The 26553-nt window shown below is 38.6% G+C and overlaps 1 protein-coding gene and 1 pseudogene across 2 annotated transcripts in view; one reads left to right on the top strand and one right to left on the bottom strand.

The window, feature by feature from the left end:
- LOC103154428 (UDP-glucuronosyltransferase 2B31 pseudogene) overlaps nucleotides 1-5798 on the top strand; it is a 17607-nt pseudogene extending 11809 nt beyond the window's left edge.
- The window catches only part of LOC103154429 (SH2 domain-containing protein 3C-like), a 43760-nt gene extending 18806 nt beyond the window's left edge, over nucleotides 1-24954 (bottom strand). The window contains exons 1-6 of one of the 2 annotated variants that reach the window (XM_007575707.2): nucleotides 24856-24954; nucleotides 20129-20741; nucleotides 11757-11796; nucleotides 10188-10316; nucleotides 7368-7735; nucleotides 6409-6497 (exon numbers count right to left, since the gene is read on the bottom strand). In XM_007575707.2, coding sequence (XP_007575769.1) covers nucleotides 6409-6497; nucleotides 7368-7735; nucleotides 10188-10316; nucleotides 11757-11796; nucleotides 20129-20741; nucleotides 24856-24874 — 1258 coding nt within the window. In that variant the 5' untranslated portion in view covers nucleotides 24875-24954. Of the gene's footprint in view, nucleotides 1-6408; nucleotides 6498-7367; nucleotides 7736-10187; nucleotides 10317-11756; nucleotides 11797-18636; nucleotides 18792-20128; nucleotides 20742-24855 lie in introns of those variants that run through there. The other variant, XM_007575708.2, reaches the window with a different exon arrangement.
- Nucleotides 24955-26553: the final 1599 nt, after the last annotated feature.

Genomic DNA, 26553 nt, shown 5'->3' with positions numbered 1-26553 from the left:
GTCATGAGGCACAAAGGAGCGGCCCATCTGAGGACTGAGTCCTACAAGATGTCCACTATCCAGTACCACTCTGTTGATGGTTTGGTACTTCTGTTGGTAATTGTTCTGCTGCTCTTAACTGTTCTTATTTCTGTAGTCAAGTGTTTCTGGACTAGAGTACTCAACAGAGTCAAGGCCAAAAAGGAATAATTAATCTGACCTTACACATCCATGCTTGTTGTTGCTTATCTTATCCAACTGACTGCCTTATGTTTACAAAAAACTTTAATGGAAATATCAAGTTAAATGCAGGTCTAATGTCCAACATTAAACTGCTTTTTTCTAGAAATGTCATAATCCTCTATTGTTTGTGGTTATTTACTTCACTTTGCAGAATTGCTTAGTTCTTTGGTCAAGTTTGGTGAAATGGATCTTTTTGTATGAAACATCTTTACGTTTTCATCTTAAAACGTAGTATTTGTGAGTATGATGTAGCTTTCTCTTTTTATAAACCAATGTGTAACATGTAAATCAGTTGAGATTGTTGATATAATTTCAGAAATTAAACTAAGCTAGAAGACTCTTTCATAAACTGATGAACATCCAGATTCTATGTTAACAGTTCTCTGTAACTCCTTTTAATCTTTTACCTTTAAACTGACCTCAAAACTTTGGGATTTTTTGTCTTATGTTCAAAAATGTGTGTAAGTACTTATGTTATCAAAAATAAAGGTACGAAACAAAAATTGCATGGTGGCTGAAAATAGTGATATCAACCTTGTTGCATACACCTGGTGTATGCAACAAGGTAAGATTAAAAAGTAAAATAGCAATTTTACTTTTTAATCTTCCTCTTATTATGTGAATTTTCTTCCTAGCATCTCATTTACCATTTGAAATTTCAACAATGTTGATAGCAGAAAAACACAGTGAACTCTTGCAAACTCACATCCCAGCTTGTCCCAAGTCTATCCAAGCCTCCAAAACTGAATGTATATGCCTGCCTAGAACCCAGCATTTACATGTTCAGTTGACAAATATAATAATATTTATCAGTGTCTACTAGGTGTTAACATTTTACTTTGATACCAAATTTTAGCCAGGATAACTCTTCAGTGTATCAATCAAAGCAACGCTGCAGTAAAAGCCTCTATTAAGATGCAGAGGTGAGTCGGCTAGCCAAAGATTTTTCATATTCAAGTAAAAGCAATGCAGTAAATGTAATTCAACAGTACACACCTCTGATTAAATGATTTAAAAAAAAAAAACATTGCTTCTAATCCCAAAAAAAGTTGCATGCGGTACAACACATCTCAATGAACACTGATTTACAGTTCCAATAACAACTCGCTCTTCTAGGTTTTTCCTGTTTGTGCCATATTTATATTTACTCAGATTATCTCTGTTATTAGTTAGATCAGAAATATTTACAATACCTTCAAATGAAGATTTAATTTATAAAGGAGAAAAAGCAATCTAAACCAACCTGACCATGTGTACAAATGTATTTGACCCTGATCCTAATTGGTTGTTCCACCCTTTGCAGGAGTAAGTCCCATTAAGTGTCTGTGATAAGTTGAAATTGAACACTTACATCTTTGCTGAAGGATTTTGACTTTCTGTTTTAATTTAGCCAGGCTTTTATACTTTACAGCATAAAATACCTTTGTAAGTTTAAGTCAAAATGTCAGTTTTGACTCTGAAGCTTTTATGTGATTTTCTTCTGTGACCTACTGGCTGAGTCACTGATGAGCTCTTGGAGTAATTTTGGTAGGTTGGCCTCTCCTAGGAAGGCTCTTCACTGTGGTTCCCTAAAGTCTCCAGAGAACTTGATAGACTCAGTTCAACTGGGGTCCAAAATTGCAACATGTGTTACATTTTAGCTGCTGTGGTTCGCTTTCATGTTGCGCCATGTCAAACGAACCATACCCTTTGAGCTACCTGTTCACCCTCTCACCTGTAGGGGCGCTGCACCAAAACCCACTGAAGGAAATAATATGAAAACCTCTGAAGAAAACACTGAGCACAACTTTCTTCTTCACAAAATGTAAACAAAAATGGAGTGGTGTCAGATTTTAGCAGTTGTAGGATTTTCTTTATGTCTTTGGTAAAAGACTATGAGCCATTTTTCTAATTAGCACCAGTCTCATGTGTATATTTTGGTTGAATTTACCCAGAATGCCCTGTGCTATAGTCTGCTTCCTGCTTTTGGAGCGGACTCCGGTTCACTTGGTGTTCACATATGCATTCAAACTGCACCAGAGTTCACTTAAACCGAACTGAGACCAAGGTTTGTCGACGAGCCAGAATTCACTTTTTAGGTACACATAAGAGTTCAATTGTGCTTCCAGAGGTGAACCAAACTTTCTAGGCAAACAAATTTGAGTTGGATTAAAGTGGACTAAACAAAACTGGTGTGAACATGCCCTTAGAAATAACTTTGTAACCATTTCCAGACTTATAAATGACAATTACCATTTTCTCACTACTCTTGGCACAATGTGATGTTCATTGAACTCTCTTTGCCTACTTCATGTCAGAGATGTTCTATTGAAGTTTTTCCAAGATTCTGCAGATATAGCAGTAATCAGGTGAAGCTAAAATAAACAATCAATTTAGTCACAATTAATTCATTATTTGGCAGAAGGGGCAATTCCAATTTTCCACACAGGCAGGTTGGTTTGAGTAGCTTTTTCCATAATAAATATAATTAGAAATAGTATGTGATGATCAAAATGCATTTAACAGAAGAAATCATTGAGGTGGAAAATACTTTTTCATAGCACCACGTAGGGTCAAGAATTCTGCAACATGCAAACTACTTTCATAGCCAAAACAGTACAAATCCCTCCAGCATCAAGTTAAAATAGTGCATTGCGTGAAGGCTGGAAAGCATTTAAAGGAGCTTACAAACGTTAGAAAACAATGAAACTCATTGCAGTTTAAATTACATGACGGCATCTTTGCAGTTTGGATGTTTTGTGTTAGTTGCAAAAACGTTAAAATTCATGGAAGCAAATAAAAAGAATTGCATTATTTAGACTACAGCTGTAGATTCTAATCCATTACAAGTCATTCATACCTTAGAAGGTTGCTTATACTTACAAAAGTTGATATTAGACAACTCAGTTCCTCATACACAAGTGCTCTCATGTTGGTGGAAGTCCTTTGTTATGATGCTCAATGCTAACACCTTTGCATCTCCCATCGGAATCTCTTTCAGAGATGACCCGACTGACCCTGTTGACCCTGGCAGTCTTGGTCTGCTTGTCATCCCTGGTAAATGGAGGGAAAGTCTTGGTGTTCCCAGTTGATGGAAGCCACTGGGTGAACATGAACGTCATCATCGAAGAGCTTCACAACAGAGGCCATGAAGTCACAGTGCTGCGACCTTCAGACGCCTGGTACATCAAGCCTGACTCCCCTCACTACAAGGCCATCACCATAAATTCACCAGCTGGATTCGACAGGCAGAACTTTGGGTCGTATGTCATGAAGACAATAAACATGAGACGTCATGGTTCTTCAGTTTGGTCTCGCATTTCCCTGGAGTATGATCTATTGCAAACCTTTTACCAACTGGGTAAGCAAGTGCTTCAAATGGTTGAAAAGATGTTTGAGGATAAAGCACTAATGCAGAGCCTCCGTGATGCCAAATATGATTTGGTTCTTACTGATCCGGCAATTGGTGGAGGAGTTCTTCTGGGTCACCGTTTGGGTCTTCCACTTGTCTATAATGTCAGATGGACGATTCAGGGAGAGGGGCACCAAGCTATTACACCTTCCCCTCTCTCCTACATCCCTGTACCAGGATCAGAGGTGACTGATAAGATGACCTTTATGCAGAGGGTCAAGAACTTCCTCTACTACATCTTTACATGTTTCCAAATTTGGTACGTTGTGGAACCAAACTACAAACCCTTTGTCCATCGTCACTTTGGCAGAGACGTACATTACATGGAGCTGTTCCAATCAGCCGACATCTGGCTGATGAGAAACGACTTCACCTTTGAGTTTCCACGACCAACAATGCCAAACATCATCTACATGTCAGGATTCCAGTGCAAACCCTCCAAGCCTCTCCCCAAACAACTGGAGGAGTTTGTACAGAGTTCTGGAGAACATGGTGTCATTGTGATGACACTAGGGACATTGGTAGAAAAACTCCCTGACGACATGGCTGAGGACATTGCTGCTGCTTTTGCTGAGCTTCCCCAGAAGGTGATCTGGAGGCACAAAGGAAAGAAGCCATCCTCCCTTGGCAACAATACCCTAATCTTGGACTGGTTACCCCAAAATGACCTCCTTGGTCATCCCAAAACCAAAGTGTTTGTGGCTCATGGAGGCACCAATGGAATGCAAGAGGCCATCTATCATGGCGTTCCCTTGGTTGGCTTGCCACTCATGTTCGATCAACAAGACAACTTCTTCAAGATGGCATCAAGAGGGATTGCCAAAGTCCTGGACATTGCAGAACTAAATAAAGACATCTTCTTGGAGGCTCTGAAGGAGGTTCTCTATGAGCCTTCATACAGAGAGAAGATGAAGGAGCTGTCCAGCCTCCACAGGGATCAGCCCATGAAACCTCTGGACCGAGCCATGTTCTGGATCGAGTTTGTCATGAGGCACAAAGGAGCGGCCCATCTGAGGACTGAGTCCTACAAGATGTCCACCATCCAATACCACTCTGTTGATGTTTTGGCTTTCCTGTTGGTAATTATTCTGCTACTCTTAACTGTTCTTATTTCTGTAGTCAAGTGTTTATGGAGGAGAGTATTTCATCCAAGCAAAGCCAAAAAGGAATAATTTTCATGACCATAAACATCTTTACATGCACTTCATCACAACAAAAAGATTGAAGTACATGAAAACAAATAGGATTGTGTAGTAGCTGAGTGAGCTGACCTAAATTAGTTTAATCATTATTTTAGGACAATCAGAGTATAAGTTTTTAATCAATCTAAATTTCTTCAGTCACAGAAAGAAAAGATGGTAAAACCACAGATTTCTGTTGAAGCTACATTTCTCTAAAGTCTGCCTATATAAATTATGTTTCTGCATTTATAATATGTATAATATATATTCTAATTTCTTTTTCTTACTGCTGTGCGTTGTTGGAAAACATCTCCACTTTTGCTTCATCCTTTCAAAGGATTTTCTTTTGACCCAAATCATCACACCTCCATCACCATGCATGACGGTTACTAAACCTGCAGAGCTGTTTACTTTTTGGTGACCTATAAACATACATTTTGAAACTGAAAAAGGTTCAGATAATTTCACATGGCTCTATATTTGTTAGCAAACACCTCTGCTACCCACAAACCATCGTCTGACCCAGTGCGGCTAAAACATCCCATTTGAAAGACCAAAGATGCATTTCAGGCTTGTGGGAAATGGGGAAATTACAACTTAACTTCTGATTTAGTGCAGAATTCACATAAAAGCTTCAAATTAATATTGAAGAAGAGAGAAGCTCTACATCAGATGTCATTTTGATATATAAATTTGTATAAGTAAGTAAAACATGGTAGTTTTACATGACAGGAATAATCAAAGGTGTTATTGGAAGATGGTGTTGTATTTATAATTGATTGGTTAATTAGAGGAAAAATTGCCTGAAGTTTGCAGGAGTGGTAATAAAGTGACATAAGGTAATTCTGAATGTTTTTGAAATTTTTTTGTTATTCAATAGAAACTGCATGAAGAAATGAACCTGACATGTGTTTTTTTATTTTCTGCAGTAACAAAATGTTCCTGTTAATGTATGAATTAATGAAGTATGAGTTTGATTTAATAAAGTCTAAAAGAAAAAAATTCAATCATAACAATTATCATTAAAGCAAACATCTTGCTTTATAATTATTCAATCTCATTTTAGCAATTGCTTTTATGGCATATGATTACAAATATATGTATTTATATTTGAACAAACTGATTGACAACAGCAGAAGATCTCAGCTTTAAACGCTAAACCAAGAATTAAAACCTGGATTAAATAGCTTCACTAGTGACACCTGCAGGCCACAGAGCAAACAACAGTTGTATCAATTTTGTGAATTATCAGCATTCTTTCTACTCTTTGTGACATATCCAAGTTTATTATTAAATCACTAAATAAATAAATAAAATAGCCATTTTAAACCAGGCTTAGAGTTACAGAGTTAACATTAGTGAATTAAATTAGGGGTGTCCAAGTCAAGTTACGGAGAGAATGAATTTTCTTCTTACAATTTTAATTTTAATCAGTAGCAAGTTTAAACAAAAGTGCAGAGAATAACAAAAGAAAGAGAAAACTATCAAAATATGATCTATTTTTGGCTTTAATCTTTTTGTTGTTGGAAAAAACCTCCTTTAATTTTCAGAGGTAACATAATAAATACGGCATCAGAGGATGGAAACAAACAAAAAGAAAATGCAGGAACTCACTGTGACTGTGAGGAGGATGTGCAGCAGGATTCAGCGCCCGGCTGTCGTGTTTCCAGTCAGATCCAGAACCGTGTTGAACGGAGGACGGGCTGTGAGGAGACGGGATGACGGAGATCAAACAGCAGCAAACAGTGAAAGGAAAACGGTTTGAGTTTCTTATTGTTCTTAATTTTTCTTTGTAATCCAAAGTCAAATGAAATGAACCTAAAACAAATAATGGCTCTGCTCAGACTGCAGACATGACCATGCACCCTGGCACATTCAGCTCTGATCACAATCATTCTGCTAACTAAATATTAGCCTCAAACTAAGTATTTACATGAGCTAAATGTTATTTTAAACTAAAAATCTAGTCACTAAGTTAAATAATAAACTTGATAATTAAATATTTAGCTTCACAGTAAATATTGACTTTGCTAGCAACATAATTAGCTTCAAACAATATTTAATTTGCCAAGTACATATTTAATTTGAAGCTAAACATTTAAGTAACAAGTTAAATCTTTTGTCTGTAAGCTAAATATTTAGCTTGCTATTTCAATTAAATTTAGATTAAAGCAATGCCTTTTCAAAAAAATGAATCAAATTAATTCCCATTTGTTTTTTCTCATGTCAGGCTAAATAAAACAAATTACTGCAGTAAACTTTTGCCAGTGTAACTTTACGAACGGTACTCCGTATGTTTATGGAGCATTAACATCAGACTTGAATCATCAGGTCTTAATACATCCAACACAGGTGTGTCACAGATCAGCACAGCTCAGATTTATCTGAGATACACATTTCTGTATTCTTGATTAACGTATTGTGACCTACAGACCAGATTTTGTGCTCTAGCTCTTCACTTCTACAGGTTTTATAATTTCTCACTTCAAACCTCTTTCATGAAAGTCACATAAATCTGCACGAATGCAGCAAAAGAACAGAAAGTCTAAGAATAAAACAAAGTGGCCCTCCACCTGATTGGACAGACCCGCTCCCCTCCCTTCAGGTCTCTCTGGCTGAACGATGCGCTGAAGGCCGTTTCCAGGAAGCTGAGCGGCAGCGTCCTGTTCACCGGCCGGTTAATCTGAGCTCTGCTCCACAGCGTCAGAGCCGCCTGGCTGCCCACATAGAAGTGAACGAGGGCCGGGACCGAGTCAAAGGCCTCTCCTTCCAGGCTGTACTGGGCCCGGCTGTACGTTTCTCCGGACTGGACCACCGTCTTCCTGATGGGGAAGTGAAGGGCTTCCTGTTCCCAGCGGCAGGTGAGGACAAAGCCGCCCTGACTGGACCGGGAGTCTCTGAAGAGGAAATCACCTTCATTCACCACCAAACTCTCTGACACCTGCAGAGACATTTAATCCGTCCAAAGCAGAGAATCAGTGGAGGTTTCAGGTGTTTCGTCTCATCAGATATATAGTAACGTACTTTCTGAGGTGGTTTTTCTGCTCACTCTTGGAAGATCATTCTTTAATTCTCATGTTTGCTAAGCAGGTACTTAGCTTATTCTGTAACCACCGTATATAGTGACCATAGGAGGCGCTGTTGTGTTTTAACACTAAGCTACATCAAAAATGTAAAGCTTGCAGGGGGGAAAACAAACCCAAAGGAAAAATAAAGACAAAGACAAAGAATAAAACATCACATCCGACCACTAATATTATGACTGCTATGGAAATATAGATGGTCACACAATATGATTGCTCTTATCAGATATTGTGACCACACTGTGAAACTCTACTAGTTAAGTATTTAATGTTTTTTATATAAGTTACAGTGTGATGACATGTAGAAAAATTTTTCATATTTTCTATAAGTGGTACATAAAAACAAAGGTTGTGCAAAAACATAAAAGTTTTAGCATACCATAGCAACAGCGCCTCCTATGGTCACAGTGTCACATAACATGGTGTACACTGTAAACATGTTCTTCTATTCATTGTTGGAAAAATCTCAGTTTGAACTGAGCAGAGCTCTCCCTGAGGTTGCTGAGCAGCACTCCATCATGGAGCAAATTAAATTATATAGGAGGAATTTGTGTAAGAAAAGAGGATATTTCCTTTACAATTAAAATAAAGATTCAATTTCCTGCGTCAAAAGCAGCAAATCAGATTTATTATCATTATTATAATACCATTTTAAGCCTTACAGACAGTTTTGACTCTTAACTTTGATTTAGATGTGGACAGTTCTCCCTCTTGTGGTCAAACCGCTGCATTACTGGTGTCAATATAAACTGTTTCCTCCATATGGCCAATCTGGAATTCAATTTGTTTTATTAAGATAAAATGAACAAATTTGTATTTTTGAGCCATAATAGGCTAATCAACACATCTGGATGCTTTGCGACTCATGTCTGACTTTTCCATGGCAGAAAAATCTGAATTGAGGAACAAAACCTGCTGTGTGAATGTAGCATAAGACACATCGATCAACAGCAGAGGAGTGTTGCTGCATGACATGCCAGCACAAAAAACACAATGCCATCAGGCAATACTTCATCACTTAAACATGTCGACGTGCAGTATTTACAGACTGGAGTTCTGTTTCCCTTAGAAGAGGTTATCCGTTTCAGTTGCTGTACTTTTTAAAAGATGTGGAGTTTAAAAAAAATCCACTTTTACCTCAATATTAATTTGAAGCTTTTATGTGAATTCTGCACTAAATCAGAGGTTAAGTTGTAACTTCCCCATTTCCCACAAGCCTGAAATGCAACTTTGGTCTTTTAAATAGGATGTTTTAGCCGCACTGGGTCAGACGATGGTTTGTGGGTAGCAAAGGTGTTTGCTAACAAATTTAGAGCCATGTGAAATTATCTGAACCTTTTTCAGTTTCAAAATGTATGTTTATAGGTCACCAAAAAGTAAACAGCTCTGCAGGTCTAGTAACCGTCATGCATGGTGGTGGAGGTGTGATGATTTGGGTCAAAAGAAAATCCTTTGAAAGGATGAAGCAAAAGTGGAGATGTTTTCCAACAACGCACAGCAGTAAGTGTGGAGAAAACCAAACCGAAATTATATCAGGAGAAAAATCCCAAATACAAATCCACAATAGAATGGCTGAAGAAAAAACAAGTTGTTGAAATGACCTAGTTAAAGTCCTAACCTGAACATGGTTCAAACAAAATGTTGTGGTGGGATCTTAAGAGAGATGAACAAGGGGAAATTTCTGACGTGACATTGATAAATTCAGAGAGTAAATGACTGCTAAGAGTTACAGTGTTAAAGGTGATCCCACAAGTTTGTCTACATGTTGGTTTAGTTCAGTAGAAACTGTGTTTTCCTGCCCTTGGAAGATTATAAGGACCACATTTTGTTTGATGTGGGTGTTTTTATTTATTTTCATAACTTTTTCACGACAAAAACAGGAAGAAAGTATTTCCCTTCTTTAAAAACTAACATCTACACTGCAAAAACACAAAATTTTACCAAGTAATTTTGGTGGAGTTTCTAGTACAAATATCTTTGGATACTTGAAATAAGACAAAACTAGTTTATAAGTAATTTTTCAGCAAGAAATTGGAGATTTTTCAAGTATAAAATCCCTTAATATTGATAAAAAAAAGTGAAACAATCTGCCAGTAGAACTAGTACTTTTAATAGACATGAATTACTGACTTAAAACAAGCTCTTATTTCTCACTGAAAAGTTGTAAGTTAGTTTTGTCTTATTTCAAATGCACTGAGATATTTCCTTTAGATGAAAAATCCTTCCAGTGTGAGCTTTAGTTCTCATTTTAAAGATAAAACATTCTCTGTGTAACGGTGATGTAAATATTTTCATGCAGTCGGAACAAACCTCCCAGGGTATCGGGCCGTGGTACCAGGCGTGGCTCTTCAGGTTGGTGCCGCTCAACCTCAGTTCCTCCTCCAGCTGCTTCCTCAGTTTTTCTGACGGCGGCTCCAACCAGAACTTCTCCTTGGAGAACTTAAAAGGCATCACAGGTGCAGAATTAGACACAACTCCAGGACTCAGACCGAAACCCAAAAGACGAGAAGCTGAGCTGTGAGAAGAATGGCTGGTTTGCAGCATCTCCTCTGCAGTCAAACGGCCGCCTTCCCTGCTTTCATTTCTTTTACTATAGAACAGACAGTTGGGAAAGAGAGAGGGAGGAAGGACGGACGGACATCTCTGGCATTCTCACACTGACATCCACAGTAGTGGCACCAAAGGCCCAAAGCAAGACCAGGGACATTGGAGTCTTGGCCTCGTTGCCCTGGCAATGGCATTGTGAAACAGGGTCATCACTCAGCAGCTTTTGTCCGTCATGTCTTTGTACAAACGAAAGGCACTAAAGAAGCTACTGTATATGAGGAGTTTATGCTGAGGATGAGCTGGGAATGGTTCAGCCTGACACGTCCCACCCCTCGGCCCGGACCCGGTGGTTCCTGCCTCTGAACCGGGAGATGCTGGGAACCAGGCCAGGACCGTTTCAAAACAAAACACAAGTGTGGGTTTGTGTGTGGGGGTGGGGGGAACTTTGTATTTACTACAATGTAAGGACCATTTTTCTGACAAAATTCTATACTGTGAAGACCAACATCAGAGGTTACAGGAATAAGGTGTGAACTGGTTTAGAATTAACCATGTACTGATTCTCTGTGTTAGGCTATAGAAATGAACAAGAAATGAATGTAAATTACCCTCTGTGTGTGTGCATGTGTATGTGTGTGTATTCTTGTTTATGTTGCTATTCAGGACCTATCACAATTGATAGGCCTTATGGGACCAAGCCCTGCTCTAATGTGGCAGACCCCATTTTTTGAGTTAGGCATAAATCCAGTATCTAAAATGAAAGGAAATTAACAGAAAGTCTTAATAATTGTAGAAATACCCATATTAATTGTGTGTGTTTAACAATATCAACTTAAAATATCATCCTATTTCAAGTTTGAGTGTCTGTTAAGGAGGCAGTATTGTGTGTTTCCCAGGCACATAGTGTCATTATACAGCACAACCAAATAATTTTGCATTTTGACACCTTGAAATTGGGTCTCTGTCTCTTTAAGGAGCTCCTGCTCTTTCAGGCACTCCACTTTCAGCACATCATCACAACAATGCTCATCAATGATGCTGTTTAAAATTGTTCTTAAAAGTGTTGCAATGACAAGTAGTTTGTATGATGAGCTGAGCTGACTCAAAGTTCAACCAGGTGTTTGCTAACTGCTGCTGCCACTAGTCTGGAGGAGCTGAGTGGGGAGGATTGCTCTGTGAGGGGGGAACTGCATTATCTTCTCTAAATATGTTTTCTTTAACAGAGAAAGCTTACATGGCAGAAAAAGGGAAGTGTTATAAAAGCAGAAGTTGGTAAAAAAAAGAATGGAAAGAGTTCTGAAAGAGGAGAAAAGTTATTTCAGAGAAACTCACTTTGACATATTCTCCACTGCAATCTGTCACTTTTTTGAACCTGAAAAACAGAAAGAAACAACAATTATTTCCCTGCAATGTGAAATAATTTGAACTGGATGGAACTGGGTTGTTATTATTATGGGTGGATGCTAAAAAATATTTACACTCAGAGATTAACGCTCAGACGGAATGAAAACCCAAAGTAGACATGATTTGGTTCCCAGTTTGGTATCAATTGAACTCTGTCGATGCATTCTCATTTGACTAAATGCTGGATGAAGTATTTACCAAACAATGTATGTGAATATCAGAATAAAGGAACAACATTCACTTGTCTGAAAATATTTCCAGAAAATTCTACACATTTCTGCTAAATAGCAAATTAGACTGCTTTCTCTCTTTCTTTTTCTTTTTTTACCCTGAAGAGACAGGAGATTTTCTGTCTAAGAGCTCAGGTTGATACTCTCACCTCTTTTTTTTACACCAGTTTAATAAAAGCAAACAGGAAGTTCAGTTTAAGGTTGTATACATTGCACTAAGTTGCAAAAAAAGAGAACCTCAACAAAGTTTGCAGAAAAACTAGTCCAATTCATCTGAGAAGCAGAGGCCCAAAGACTTTTTTAATTAATGTGTGTTTTGATTTGCACTTTATATAAAACTCATAGGCCCTAATCAGATGAGTTTTGGGATTTTTATAAATATAAACAATATTCAAGTATTTGAAAATTAGAAAGTAATAGTCATTTTTAGGGAAAAACATGGAGTTACAGTTCAGGGGACAAATTAATCCATGCATCAATTCATGCATAGGACTACCTGGTAATGTCCTGCAATTTGCATTAGTAGAAGAAATTTTCTGTGCTGGGTAGAGCACCAAACTGGCTGTAGCCTTGTGGCCCACATGCTTGCAAATTCTAGTAAAAATATTCCAATTAATGTCATTTAACCGTTTCCAGCTCATTCTATTGGACAGGCAGCAGAGGAAAAACGTATGGTAAAAGTCTGACTGAAAAAGCAACATTTTCAATTCAAAAATCTTTTTTGCTGCTAGTCTATAACATAAATAGACATAAATCAACAAGAAATATGTTTATTGTTTTTAATCTGTTATTTATGTTATTTAACCATTAGAACAGTGGTTCTTAACCTGGGTTCAATCGAACCCCAGGTGTTCGGTGAGTCGGTCTCAGGGGTTCGGCGGAGCCTTTGCCTGGAGGTAAAGACACACTGTGTAAAGTTGTGATGACGCCCCGCTTTGCCATCACTTGCTGCAGAGGATCACGTTACATTGCTGAGCCAATCAGAGCTGCGGAGGAGCACTGATTGAAGGAGTTAGTCGCATCTTTTCGGGGTTGCTACTGCCTCTAGTGGCGTGGGGTGGTAACACAACTAATATAATTACATTACTAAATCAGAATACCGCAAAGTCTTTATTATTTATTATTAATTTTTATTCTCTTAAGAATGTAGAGATAATTAAATGATCTAAACAAGACCTTAAAGTGGTTCCAGTTTCTCTCGGTGGCCAACCTGTTGAAACTGTGGCAAATTATAAATACCTTGGGTCGTTCCTGGACAGTCAGCTCGGCTTTGCTGAAAACACTGACTATATTTTGAAGAACTGTCCTCAGAGACTCTACCTTTTAAGAAGACTTAGTGATCATGGGGTGTCTTGAATTTGGCGGGGAATCATATTTTATTTATCACTACAGAAGGGTTCAGTGAATGCACATATGAAACTGGTGGGTTCGGTACCTCAAAAAAGGTTAAGAACCACTGCTTTAGAATAATGCAAAGTCATTCAATGAATTAAAATATCTGTCCCAAAGAAGCTCATTTGTCAAACTAAATGAACCTTATGAAAACTGACAACTATTAAGCAGGTGTTAAATACTTTCAATTAAGGCTCCATTTCTGCCTTAAAATATTTTTTTATTGGTCTGATGTAATATTCTGATTTTAAAGGGCATGGTTTTATTAGCTGGAAGTGAAAAATCATCATAGGTAAAGTCTGTAAAACATTCATCTGTGTGTAATTAACCAATATGTGACTCAGTCAGTAATTGTGGTTGGAAATGTTTACTATACAGCATGAGTTTATTAATCTGATTATCATGTTCATGTCTTTATTCTAAATGCTTATGAACTCTCACCAGATGAACATATCTGGTTCGCACACCAAGGTTACATGTTGTTTACTGCAGCATTATTGAGATGTGATTTAACCAGAATTGATTGATTAATTCAACTCCATGGTAACGAAAGCAAATAGCTAACTCTGATACTGCAGCAGCATGATTGAGTTGCATCAGTGCTAGAATCAGACATGTCTTCCTGTCTCCTGTCTGTCCTCTTGCACAACTTCCTACCAGCAGCAGTGAGTTCATTCGACAACACCCAGCAACAACTTGCAACACAACAAACTTCTCCAGGGAGGAGAGGGAATTTCTCAAACTCATGCATCTACAAGCTGTCTGCAGCGGGAACATATTTCTTCCATCCACTTTTCACATCCGCTGGCTCATCACCAGGTCTGACAGGAGTCACAATGCTCAGCTTTACAAAGGAGAGAGAAACAAAGTGCAACATCTTTATCCTGACAGCAGTGACGTGTTGAGTCAGTGAAACAATGTGAGCCGACAGAGAGAAACGTCTTCTCTTTCTGTCGCTCTGTTCTTCCTCAGCGGTCTGCATACTTCAGTGAGTCAGGGGAGGCGACCTTTTGTTCCCAAACACAAACTCTGAGTGCAGACGGCACAGCTGTGAGCTCAGCATGAGAAACTCCACAGAGTTTGATCTGAAGGCTGGATCTCCAGCCTGTGCTGCTCCAGTTTGTTGTTACGTAACTTTGGTAGTAAGCGAAGCCCTCCAGACAGAGCAGGCATGTATGGAGGAGAGGCTTAATTAACGGAGAATATCTCAGTCATTTAAGATGAGCTATGGTGGAAAAACATCTGAAACCATGAGATCATTTAACTTCTGACTAGGAAGGCTCTGATCCACTTTATTCACTTCCAATACTGATATCAATATCTGAGGTTTACTATTGACCGATACCGATCTGATGCTGAAAAACAGCTGAATCAACTTAAAACATTTCTTTTTAAAACGTAGATCTGCTTTTATGGATTGGGCATGTTGTCACCAATACCTGATCTAGAAATTTTTCCAATATCAGTATCAATACAGATTATTAGTATTGAATCGGTGCATCTCTACTTCTGACCGGAGGAAATACAAACGTTTTGGAGCAACCCAGGCAAAGCCTCGACTTTAATCTGATGCAGAATCTGGGGAGGGAGATGAAGATTAGGGTGATGGAAAGGAGGCCTTCCACCCTCAAACACTTGGAGCTGATCACTGATTATAAAACTTTTAAACACCAGAAAATCTGCTCAGCAGTTGGTGCCAACAAAACATTTTCCATTGATTACTGAGAAGGGTATTGATATGCATCCAATGTCCCCTTTCAAATTATCTGTAATGTCAAAAAAACTCAATCAATTAAACTATTTAACTGCAGACATCAACTCAGAGTTGGATCACTAGTTATGGATTTCTTCTGCGATGGTTAAAAGTATTCGGTCTGAATCCTGAAAAGCTCCTGTAGATGAAAAAAAATTCAGTTTGTTCCTCAAACAACAAAGAAAAGTGACACAGAAAACCACCAGAGCTGTAAGTGGTTTTCTAACAACAACAGTTTCCTGTTTTAAGGAACAAAACAGTTTAGCCGGTTCCTCTCCTTAAACTGAAGCTTAGAAAAAAGGTTCTGAGACTCAACATGTTAAAATTGAAAAAGCAACTCAGTTACATCACCCGTTAGTTTCTCAGCTCATGTTTAGCATCAGGTTTGACGTCAAATCTTTGAAGCTGAAAATAAAAACAGTAAAACTTTCCAGATGTTCCACAAATGCAGTGTTGTTCGAAAATTTGCTAGAAAAAAATATTAAATTTTGAGATTAATTTCAGAAATATTTGATAAAAACTCAGAGACTTTCTCTTGAAAATGTCTGAATTTCAGAAGTTGAACTTCTGAAACTGAGAAAGTTTTTTTTCAAGAAAATTCTCTGACTTTTCAAACTCAGAAATGTCTGTTTTTTCTAGAATATTCCTGAGATTTTTTTTTTTTTTTTGAGGAAATTTACTCCTTTTCCCCTCTATCTACCATGGCTCTAACACGCTGTCGTACCATACAGACAGCAGTGGAACGTATGCAAGGAAAACACCATAATAAAAATGATTTCTCAAAAATTTCAATAAAGTAGTGTAATAGTAAAAGATAATCACTCATAATAAAAAGAAAGAGAGAACCAGAAGTTTCTGTGAACATGTACCTGACAGTCATTGCTGATGTTTTTCCTAAATCCTTTCTGCTGCTAAAAGTCCAGCTTTAATAGAGCAGGACTCTCTTACTGATGGTCAGTTAATCGTTGCATTTAAACGACATGGCCTCTGCTCTGACACTATTAGGTTTTATGGAATCCATTTCCATTTGGATATTTTCTTCTCCATTAAACATCATTTAAATAACCACATAAAGATTTGCTCTTAGGTTTGTACAAATGATAACTGATCCAAGTTTAGATCAGAAACTTCCTTTTAACCTTTCTAAGAAATTATAGCAACAGTTTCATCTGTATTGCAGTATTGTAGAGATCCAGAGGAAGTTAAAGCCTCTCCTGCCTCAGGCCTTCGTTCCCCAAACTGTTTCCTGCTCCTGAAACCAGCAGCAGCTTTCAGACAGAGACACGCGCTGCGGCTTGCAGCTTCTGCAACGCCGCGCTGTCACGTCTCCTAAAGCTGTGACAACAAGCTCAGAAAGAGCAAAACCAACGAAGGCCCGGATGGCCTCAATAACCACTTCTGCTGAGACTGGTTGGTGAAGTGGAAACAGAAATGCCTTCAGCGTCACGTCACTAACCTCAGCAGCTCTTAGTCTGGAGCTGTGACTAAAACTACAGTTACTCTGACACTAACAGAGCTCCATAGTAACTATCCTGGTGTTACTGCAGAGCAGGTACTTATTTGTTTATCTAAGGGATTTCTTGATTTTGCAGGTTTGGCAATATTAAGCCTGGCAAACCTGGAGAGACATTAAGCAAAGAAATGTGGTAATAATTCACATTTACTTTATGGTGTAATAAAGAGGATTACTACTTTTAACATCAGATCAAGTTGGCTTAGATAGCTATTAGTCCATTAATAAGAGTAAAGGCAACAAGACTTACATTATATTATTATAATATAAACATTGATTGTTCATATTGGCTCAGTTTTCTCACAGGACTGATCCCGATATGTTAAAAATGACAAACATCAGCCGATAGTGATGCTACTGCAGATATATCCCCGACTAATCGCACTTCAGTTTTCAGATTTCTCTCTGGAACATGAATACAAATTATTCACAGGAAATCCATCTACTCATGGATTTTTTCCCCACAAAGCGTCTAAAGAAAAAGTTCAGCTTGAAAAGCTGGAATGCCTCTGTAAAATATTTGTTTCCATCCAATTGTCAAGTGATTTTTGAGGAACCTTTTAAAGTGTTGCAAAAAAAGGAAAAAAGGTAAAGAAGCAAAGTTTGTATCTGTATACGACATCAATCCGTCCTTCCACTTCCTCCTGATTCCACGATCATGGAAATTCATGTAAAATCAACAGATCGACGCACTTTTTCACGCCAATGTGTAATTGTGAGTTCATTGCAAATTTTCTGCAAAATTTTCAAAACGTTAGCTTTAAATGACACACTCCCACCAGCAGGTGGCAGTATTACTTTTTACTTTTGCTGCCTCAGCTGAAATAACAAAAAGTATTTCACCGTAATATCGCAATAAGCACAAATAACTCAACATTTCTTATACTTCTAAATTAGCACCACAAAATCAATGATTTTAATTGCAAAAAAATATAAAACAAACAAAAAAAAATCCTGGAGGGCCTGATCAATTTGAAAAGATGTTCACTGGTTCGTAACCAGACAGAAACACCAAAAAAAAGAAGAAAAAAAAGAAAAGATGTTCAATTTTAATTTTAAGTACGTGTCAATTGCAGACACAGCTATTTATTCATATTTTAACAGTTTTATAATTGGTTTTATCAATATATTCTGGCACAACTGGCTCTTTGAGAACATTCATGATCTCAAAATGGCCCAAAATGAAAAGGAGTCTGTAAATTTTCTGCAGTACGAAAGTTTCCAGTATATTAAAGCATTTGGTGTTTAAAATGTTAAAATGGGCAGCTATGAGCGTGTTTAGAGGGAGTTTACTATTCGTGGCCGTAGTCCCTAATCCCAACAAATACCAGGGATCCTCTGTATAATCACTATACAGCTGTAATATCACGTCAGGATAATAAAGCGCATTAAGCCGTTTTTTTGCAGCAGCATCTCAGTGCATCTATCAGTATTTGCTGTGTTACACCAAACAGAGAAATCATCTTTGTATTCTTTAGTCAAAGTTTCAGCTCATTAATGATAGAAAGTTTCACACACTGAAGCAGCCTGCCGGGTGTCCTGCAGACTCAGTCAGTCTCTTGTTTCTGTTTCTCTGTCAGGTTTTGGACTGAAGGATCAGATTCCTCCTCTTATGTAAGGCACAGCCTGCAGCCTGATCCACTCCGCTCCCTCTGCCGGACTGTAAACCAGCTCTGGTTCTGGTAAATATCCAGCTTCCAGCTTTTATTTATGGCACCAAACTAATCAAACACGCGTGGAAAGTTTCCACTGTGACACCAGAACTCCATCAGCAGTGACAACCAGTAAAAGTTCTGATGTTAAAAGCTGAAAGCTGATGATTAAATCTGAGCAACTTTCCTCCTCCAGCTGCGACTCTCATGGTTTCGCTTTTAAAACTCGTCTCTAACCCGCAGAGCCCGCAGAGAGGCGGCTTCTCACCTTCCCCGGGTCTCCTCCTCCCTGCAGCGGACTGACACACCGCGACTGTCCCGGACCTGGCTCATGTTTCCCCGCAGACTCTGATTCACGCAGCGGACAGCTGACAGACCGCTGCACGCAGGCGGAGGGTCACTGCGCATGTCCGCTTCTGTACCAACCCACTGCATTACTGATGAACTTCACCAGGTTGCTCATTCAGCTGCTGTTTAGATTTAAACAACCAGTTTGTTTATGTTTATTTCGGGCTGTTTAATTTCATTCTTCTAGTTTCCAAATTTGGGGTCAGGGGGCCAAGAGTGGCTCATGAAATTCTAAATGTGGGTCCTAAAAAAATTAGCAGAAATAAAATATAATTTTAAAGTGAGGATTCATAACATTACAGAACTGTTGCAAAAATAAACTCAGTATCCAAGAGTGGTCAGAAATAATCTGAATAATTATGTATCATATGGGATACTCCTTATAAGATGAACTAAAAATATAACAGTTTAATAAAGAAACCCAGAAAATTAAATTTAGGTTCTGATTGTACCAATTATAACATTACTGCTGGTTGAATAATATATGTTGATTAAATGATTACAATTATATCTAGAATATTCACTGTGTGCACTATTATTGGCCAATCAGTCACCAACTACAGGCTCTCAATTAATCCAAAATGTTAATAAACATCAAACATGAATGGTCAAGAAGGTAAAAGTGAGGCTTTGGTTTTCTTAGAAAAATCTAATAATAGCTGCACAATTATTGTGAAACTATTATTGAGCAAAATTATTACACAACAAAATGTGTAACATTTAAGTGAGAATTATACTCAAAACTTTCCAACTTCCTTACAAAAACAAACCTATAAGTGGCCAATAAAGCACATCTTCTTATCAATACCTCTGATAACCCATCCATTCACGGAGTCAGTCAGTTCTTCATCTGTTGACGATCAACTTTCTGTGCAGCAGACTATGTGACACAAAAAAAGTGTTTCCAATGCATTTGTGAAAATGAGACATTTTGATGCGCCGAAAAACCAGGTCATCCCACCGCGAAAACATTTCTCAAAAAAATATGAGCGTCTCCCCCCCCCCAAATTGCCGTGTTTCCATTATTTTTGTAAGTTCAGTTTGTGCAATTTTATGGTTAATGGAAACAGCTATTGTCCAAAAGAAAGAAAGAAAAAAAGAACATCCTCCTCCTACTACTTCCTGTTGTCTTCAGCGTTTCTGCCAGTAACATCCGGCTGTCGGTCACATGAGTTGTGTGACAAAAAAAAGTGTTTCCATTGGAGTTTTGCAATTGAAATATATTTATTCTTTATGGCTGGAAAAACCATCTCATCCTAACGCAAAAACAAAATAAATTAAATTGATTTATTTTTGTAATTTTAATTTGCGCACCTTTATGGGTAATGGAAACGTCCCAGCTGGGTAAATTCAGATGTAAGGTATAAAACAGTATTTTTCCGCTCTGTAGGTCAAACCAATCAGCCCCTCACCTGCCTCCAGCCTCCACTTCCTGTGGAGCCTCGGTGGTTTCCTGTCTCCCGGCCTGTGGGTCGCCGTGGCTTCGCGCTCTTTCAGAAATCGGGTCCATTGGAACATAAACGTCCTGTTTTGAAGCCATGTTGAAATGCTGCGCCTCGCGCTGAGTAACGGGGTCATCTGCCGAGCAGCCGGCAGGTGCTGGGGTCAAAGGTGAAACCCGGCAGGGCGCGGTGGGCGGCGGCAGAGCCTGCTCCGGGTTAGTCAGGCTGAGGCTGGACAGAGCGCCGAGCAGCGGGGAGTCTCGGACATGCTCCCCCCGGTTCAGACTCCCACCCTCCGGGCTCTGCGCAGCCTTCTGGCCCCGGAGGCTCTTCTTCTGCTTCTCGCCGCGGGGAACCGTCCCCACATGGGTGTACATGTCGCTGGAGCGGGCGTATCCGGGGCTGCGGAGGCCGGACTGCATGTCGTCCATTGACTGCGTCTCCTCCAGCACTGCCCCTGCTGCCGCCGCTGGCTGCCTGGCTCCGCAGAGGCTCCCATCAGACTGAGAGGCTGCTTTGTTTTTGCTTTTCTCTGGGGAGCGGCGGGAGGAGAGGCTGGTGAGGCTCCCGAACCATTTAAAACCTGCAGAGGAGGACGAGGCTCGTTAGGCTTCAAAGGAACATCCGTTTTATTAGCATTTCTCTGCATTCACACACCAGACACACTTCTGACTCATTCTGACACTTTTTTATGGACGTCAGACTTCAGACAACCTGCAAATGAGTAAACTGGATTTATGTTGAACCTTCCAGAGATAAAATTACAAAGTACAAGAAAAGCAAGTTAAAACAGATTTTAAAAACCAACATGAGGTTCATTTAGCTAAAGGCTTGTCTGAATGAAAGTGTCTTAAGCTGCTTTTTAAAGGATTTAACAAAGACAAGGATTCAACCAACACAATTACAAATTTAAAAACTCAACGACATTAACAAAACAGAAGAGGTCGATTCCAGTGGAGACGTCGCTGATTAGACGATTCCACTTTTGACTTCAGAACCAGAAATGATTCCAGCATTCGCTGTCTGTGGTTAGATGGGTGGACAGCAGCTACCAATCAATCAGTTAGTATATTTCAGCAACAAGGTTGTTCAAAGTGCTTTACGTCATAAAAACACAAAAATAAAGTCATAAAAACTTCATACTGTCTCCAATTAAGAAACCAGTAACAGACATTAATTTTGCCGAGTTTCATCATCAAAATCATCAATATACAAAAAATATGTTGGTCAGTGTTCCATTTTTATTGTTCTAAAGTAACTCAACATCTGGGGTTTTAGCCTTGATTTAAAGGAACTCAGTGTTTCAGCTGTTCTGCAGTTTTCTGGTAGTTTGTTCCAGATGAGTGGTGCATAGAAGCTGAAAGCTGCTTCTACATGTTTAGTTCTGGGAAAACAACTAAGCTGAGTTTTTTAGTCTGTCCTGATTCCAAAGATTCTTGGAAAGAAGCAGCCGAATTCATAGTTTCAACAAATGCACTAAAATCAGAATAATTTCATGTTTTAAAGCCAAAAGTGGAATCGTCCAATCAGTGATGTCCTGGTTTCTCACTGGGATTTACTGCTACCATTTTTCTAATGTTGGCTTTTTAAATTTGTAGTTGTGTTTAATGATTTATTCAGATTGTAACAAACGCTGGAAAAGCAATCAGGAAGTAAAAAACAAAGTGGTCCAGATGCATTTATGAGGCGAGGTGTGAGCTAACCAGCGCTGAAGACCTGCTGCTTCCCTCCTGCTGCTCTCTCAACCACCAGCCTGTTAATGACTCGTATAACTGGAGACCTTCAGTCGGTTTTCCTGTCAAACCTTCTATAAAAACATGAAGAATCTGTGTTCAGTAACCAGAAACAACACGTCCAGAGTAATATCTGCGTTATAAAGGCTGCAGCTTGGAGTGACTTGTTTTAACGTAACAACAGTTTTGACATGCAGGAAATGACTTGCAAGCAAGAACATTTGGTAAAAAGGGAAACAAAACATCTGTGTGCTGTTATCACGACTGTAGAGACGACAAACTTTTAATACGTTCATATTTAAATTCCTCTGAATCTTTTGATCCGCTGGTTAAATGAGGTGAAGCCAGATGTTATAAAAAAATAAGATAAGTTTAATCTGGCCTCCGATATTTTATCTTTCATCTGATTCTGCAGGAGAATCAAAATGTTTTCATGTCTGAGGAATGTTCTAATATAAAAGCTCCCAGCAGATCCAGTTTCTCCCTCAGGGTCAGTTAGGCTCTAAAAGCCTGACAGATTTTTATCTGCTCCATGTAACACTGCAGAAAAACTCCTGATTTAACTTACTAACTGGATGTCTGCTGGGCGCTGCAGATAAACTGTTTTCCTCTGAAGTTATGATGTTTGTGAAACATGTTTGTCGGTGAAGTCAGAAGGTCACAGATATTATCTGAAAATATTACGGAAAGCATGAAAACACGAGTCACTGATTCTGTTTTTATTCCCTCTGACCTTTGAAACCTGCAGTTAGAGGAAAAGTTCATCACTTTAACTGATAGAAATAAAAAACAGAATCAACAGGATCTCATGTCCAAATCATAACTTTATGCTCACAGTCAATATGAAACTGTAAAAACCACCAAACTCTGTTACTCATTACCATTTGCAAAGTTACAGTTAAAAATTAACATCAATAATTTGGGTTATTTGGTCATAAGACCAAAGAAATGGAGATTCATTTTTCAAAATCATATTTTCACCATGTTATTCATTCACTGTTTCAAGCTAAATATTTAATCAGCAAGCTAAATATTTAATTTACAGGTAAAGTTTAGTTGGCAAAATATTTAGTTAACTAGCTAAAGAAATATTTTCGGTAACACTTTATTTGAAGGGGGGTGAATAAGACTGTCATGACACTGTCATAAACATGACATAACACCTGTCATATACATGAATAAGCCTTCATGAATATTTATGGCTGTTGTCATAAAGCGTCATTCAGTAAATTATGACACTTTTAGTACAAAGTTGACATTATTCAAAATGTCTTTGTTATGACAACTTGACATTAACCAGGAAACCATTACTGATTAAACTTTACCTTTAATAACATAGTTACCTAATTTTTAAAGTGCAATCAGTAATACTTTTATAACAAATTTATATCAGTATTCATGTTCATGCCAGGTGTTATGTCATGTTTATGACAATGTCATGACAGTTTTATTCACACCCCTTCAAATAAAGTGTTACCATATTTTCTTTCCTAGCTACATATTCAGTTTGAAGCTAACAAGTCAACTTGCTGGCTAAATATTTACTTTGCCACTACATATTTAGCACATTTAGTGAGCAAGTTACATTTTTAGCTTATAGTTAGTAAGCTAAATATTTAGTTCCCAAACAAGCTAAATATTTAGCTTCAAACTAAATGATGGAAACAGTTTCTGACTTGACTTCCTGGCTAAGTTGTCCATTATCTGCCAACACGACGCGGTTTGTTCTGTGTGAAGGATTTATGGGTCATGATGCTGATTGGGGAAACTTACAGACTAAATAAACAAGCTGTAACTTCAACATGGCTAAATTTAAAGACTGTGAAGCTAACAGTGAACTGCAGACATGAACTGTCTCAGTCGAGCCACTGTCCCTTCGAACGCACAAAGAAGACCCTGTGCTTCTTTTACAATGGTCCAAAAAGATGTTTGTAAGAGGAACAGCAGACAAAGAAACTGTAGATACAGCAGACAAACGTCAATTCATCACGTTCTGTCAGGAACACGAATCCTCACATCAGCCCCGTTTCTCCCACCCATCAGATACGACGTCTCTGTTCCTGTACGTGACTGTGTGACTGAATGAGGTCAAGAGCTGCTGTGCTTCCATTAACTGGGCCTGGACTGCTCTGTTTCTGGGATTATACTGCTATCATTATAAGGATTGTATAAAAACATCTGATGGAAATATTTAAATGAAATTAAAGCACCGGTTCACCAGACAGAGAGAGATCACTTTAAAAATGTAAAAGTTAAAACTGTGTGATTTTCTTTTCCATTTTCACAAGATGTTCAAGTCTTTGTTTTAAATAAAAAAAGTTATTATTCAAGGTTCAATAAGAAAAAACACTGAATTAAAAAATTCAGCAGTAAAACATTTAAGTCTTATATTCTTACTATTAAACGGTGAAACACAAAAATATGTCCAGCAGATCTTTACTTTCTTTCAGATTATAAAACATTAGGAAGAGTTAATTCTATTTTCACCAATTAACATCAAGTCCTGCAGGTCACCGTTTGAGTTGATGTGAAAAAGTTCTTCAGATGTTGATTCATCTTCTACAGGAGAACAAAACCTGTCTTATTACATGAGTGAGTTTCCTCTGTAAAGTTGAACCTTTTTGGTTTCCTTTCAGGGTTTTGCATCAAATAAGTGAAAACAGCCAGTTTTATTCTAACAGCAGTTTATAAAATGAGTCCTGAACTTCCTATTTTTATATTTATTTCTTTGTACTTTCATAAACAAACACAGAAAAATACAGATTTATTATTTAGGGCACCGACATGACAGCGGTCCTGGATAAAGTCTAAATGTTTTGCCCGTAGATTTAAGACTTCATTGTAAGTTGAGCAGAACTGCATCAAGCAACAGAAAACATGTTTCCACTGATTTTACATTTTTAAAGTGACAGTATCTCTTTTTGTGTAAAACGTTTCCAAACTAAGAACAGGAGGAACTCTTACCCTTTTTTATTTTGCTCATGGCGTCGGGTTGAGGACCCGTGTGAGGAAAGGTGTGTCAGGACTCCAACGTCTTCCACTCGGTTTGATGCTGAGCTTCACGCGCTTCACGCCACAGAGAGAATCTACTTCCTGTCTTCAACACAGCGGAAATGTTGAAGGGCTGAAATTCACACTGGGTTTCACATTATGTTGATGTAATCAGAGAAAAAAGTCACCGACTTCACTCTGTGTGTGTGTGTGTGTGTGTGTGTGTTTGTGTGTGTGTTACTAAAACAGAAATCTGCTGTGACGTACACACAGATTTTACAAATAGAAATGAAGTCAGAGGAGTCAGACTCCTTTAGTTTAGTGAAATGTTTTCTTATCTCAACCTGAGCTCATGTGAAATGAACAAACTGCAGCCAAACTGTTTTCATCTATAAACAAAGATGAAGTCAAAATGGAAAATGGTTGGAGAAACTAAGAGCTTCCTTGTTTCTGCTGATCAGTTTTAAGTGAATCTAATGATTAACTGATCATCAGAGTGAAACTTGTGGTTTCTGGGTGTTTGAGGTTTAGGCATCATTTGAGTTTCTGTTTGGATCATTTCTTTCTTGCTGCATTACTAGACCTGAACATTTCAGGTTTCTCCTTGGTGTTTTAATGTTTTCCTACCTGACAGCCCGGTAACTCGGTTCGATCGGGGACCAAAGCTGTAAAACTGTTACATTTCCAGCTGCTCGGGTTCTTTCTCACTGAACTGAGCGAAACAAACTAAACCCTTTGAGCAACCTGTTCCCCTCCCCACCTGTGGGGGCGCTGCACCAAGAACCTCTGAAAATGACACTGAGCAAAACTTCCTTCTTCATCAAATGTGAACAAAAATGGAGTGGTGTCAGATTTTAGAGGTTGGAGGATTTCTCTTTGGAGACATTTCTTGAGCTGGTACTGGGTTGTATTTACCCAGAATGCCCTGCGCTGAAGTCCACTTCCTGCTTTTGGAGCGGTCTCTGGTCCACTGTTCAGAACCAGACCTGAGTTCAGTTTTTTGTTTCAGCTCCGGTGCTTCCCGGTCATTTTCCACTCGGTGTGTAGAGAGTTTTTGGTTCTTCTTCTCCACAGGTTCTTTCCATGATTCCCTGTTTTCCTCTGCCTGCTGGAGTTCTGTAAGTTTTCTTATTTTTTCATTTAACATGTATTCTACGAGGTTCCTGAGCTCTTAAACATCACCACACATGACAGAAACATCTTTAAAAAGCAGCAATCTGGACTGTTTGCTGCTCCAGATAGTACAGGTGTCTGTTAGCCCGACGCCAGGGCAGAAAGACGTCAGCAATGACCTGAGAGAATCAACTGCTGTGATTTCCAGACTAACTGAAGTCCTTCATTCTACAGAGGAAGAGAGATGAGAGAAATCAGCTGCCATTCCTTCCAGGAGTCAACAACCCAGCAAATGTATCCCAAAGCCGAAGCATCCAAACCAAACCAAACCAAACCAAACCATAGATCTCTACCTCAGACTCTACCGGCATCCATTAGTAGGTCAAAGGTTAAAGTTTATTTTCTGGATGGTTAGAAAGAGAATGTTGAAGGAGGAAACCTGGTTCTTCTCCCGTTAAGATGTTTGGAGAAAACCAAACTCCCCAGATAGCACAGAATGATTGAAACAACATTGAATCAATGTCAGCCAGAAACATTGAATCAACGTTGAACGCTGAC

The sequence above is a fragment of the Poecilia formosa genome, unplaced genomic scaffold (genome assembly GCF_000485575.1).
Source record: "Poecilia formosa unplaced genomic scaffold, Poecilia_formosa-5.1.2 Scaffold386, whole genome shotgun sequence".
NCBI classification, from domain to species: Eukaryota; Metazoa; Chordata; class Actinopteri; order Cyprinodontiformes; family Poeciliidae; genus Poecilia; species Poecilia formosa.
Note: the sequence above shows the minus strand (reverse complement) of the source record. Positions and strands in the feature narration are given on the sequence as shown.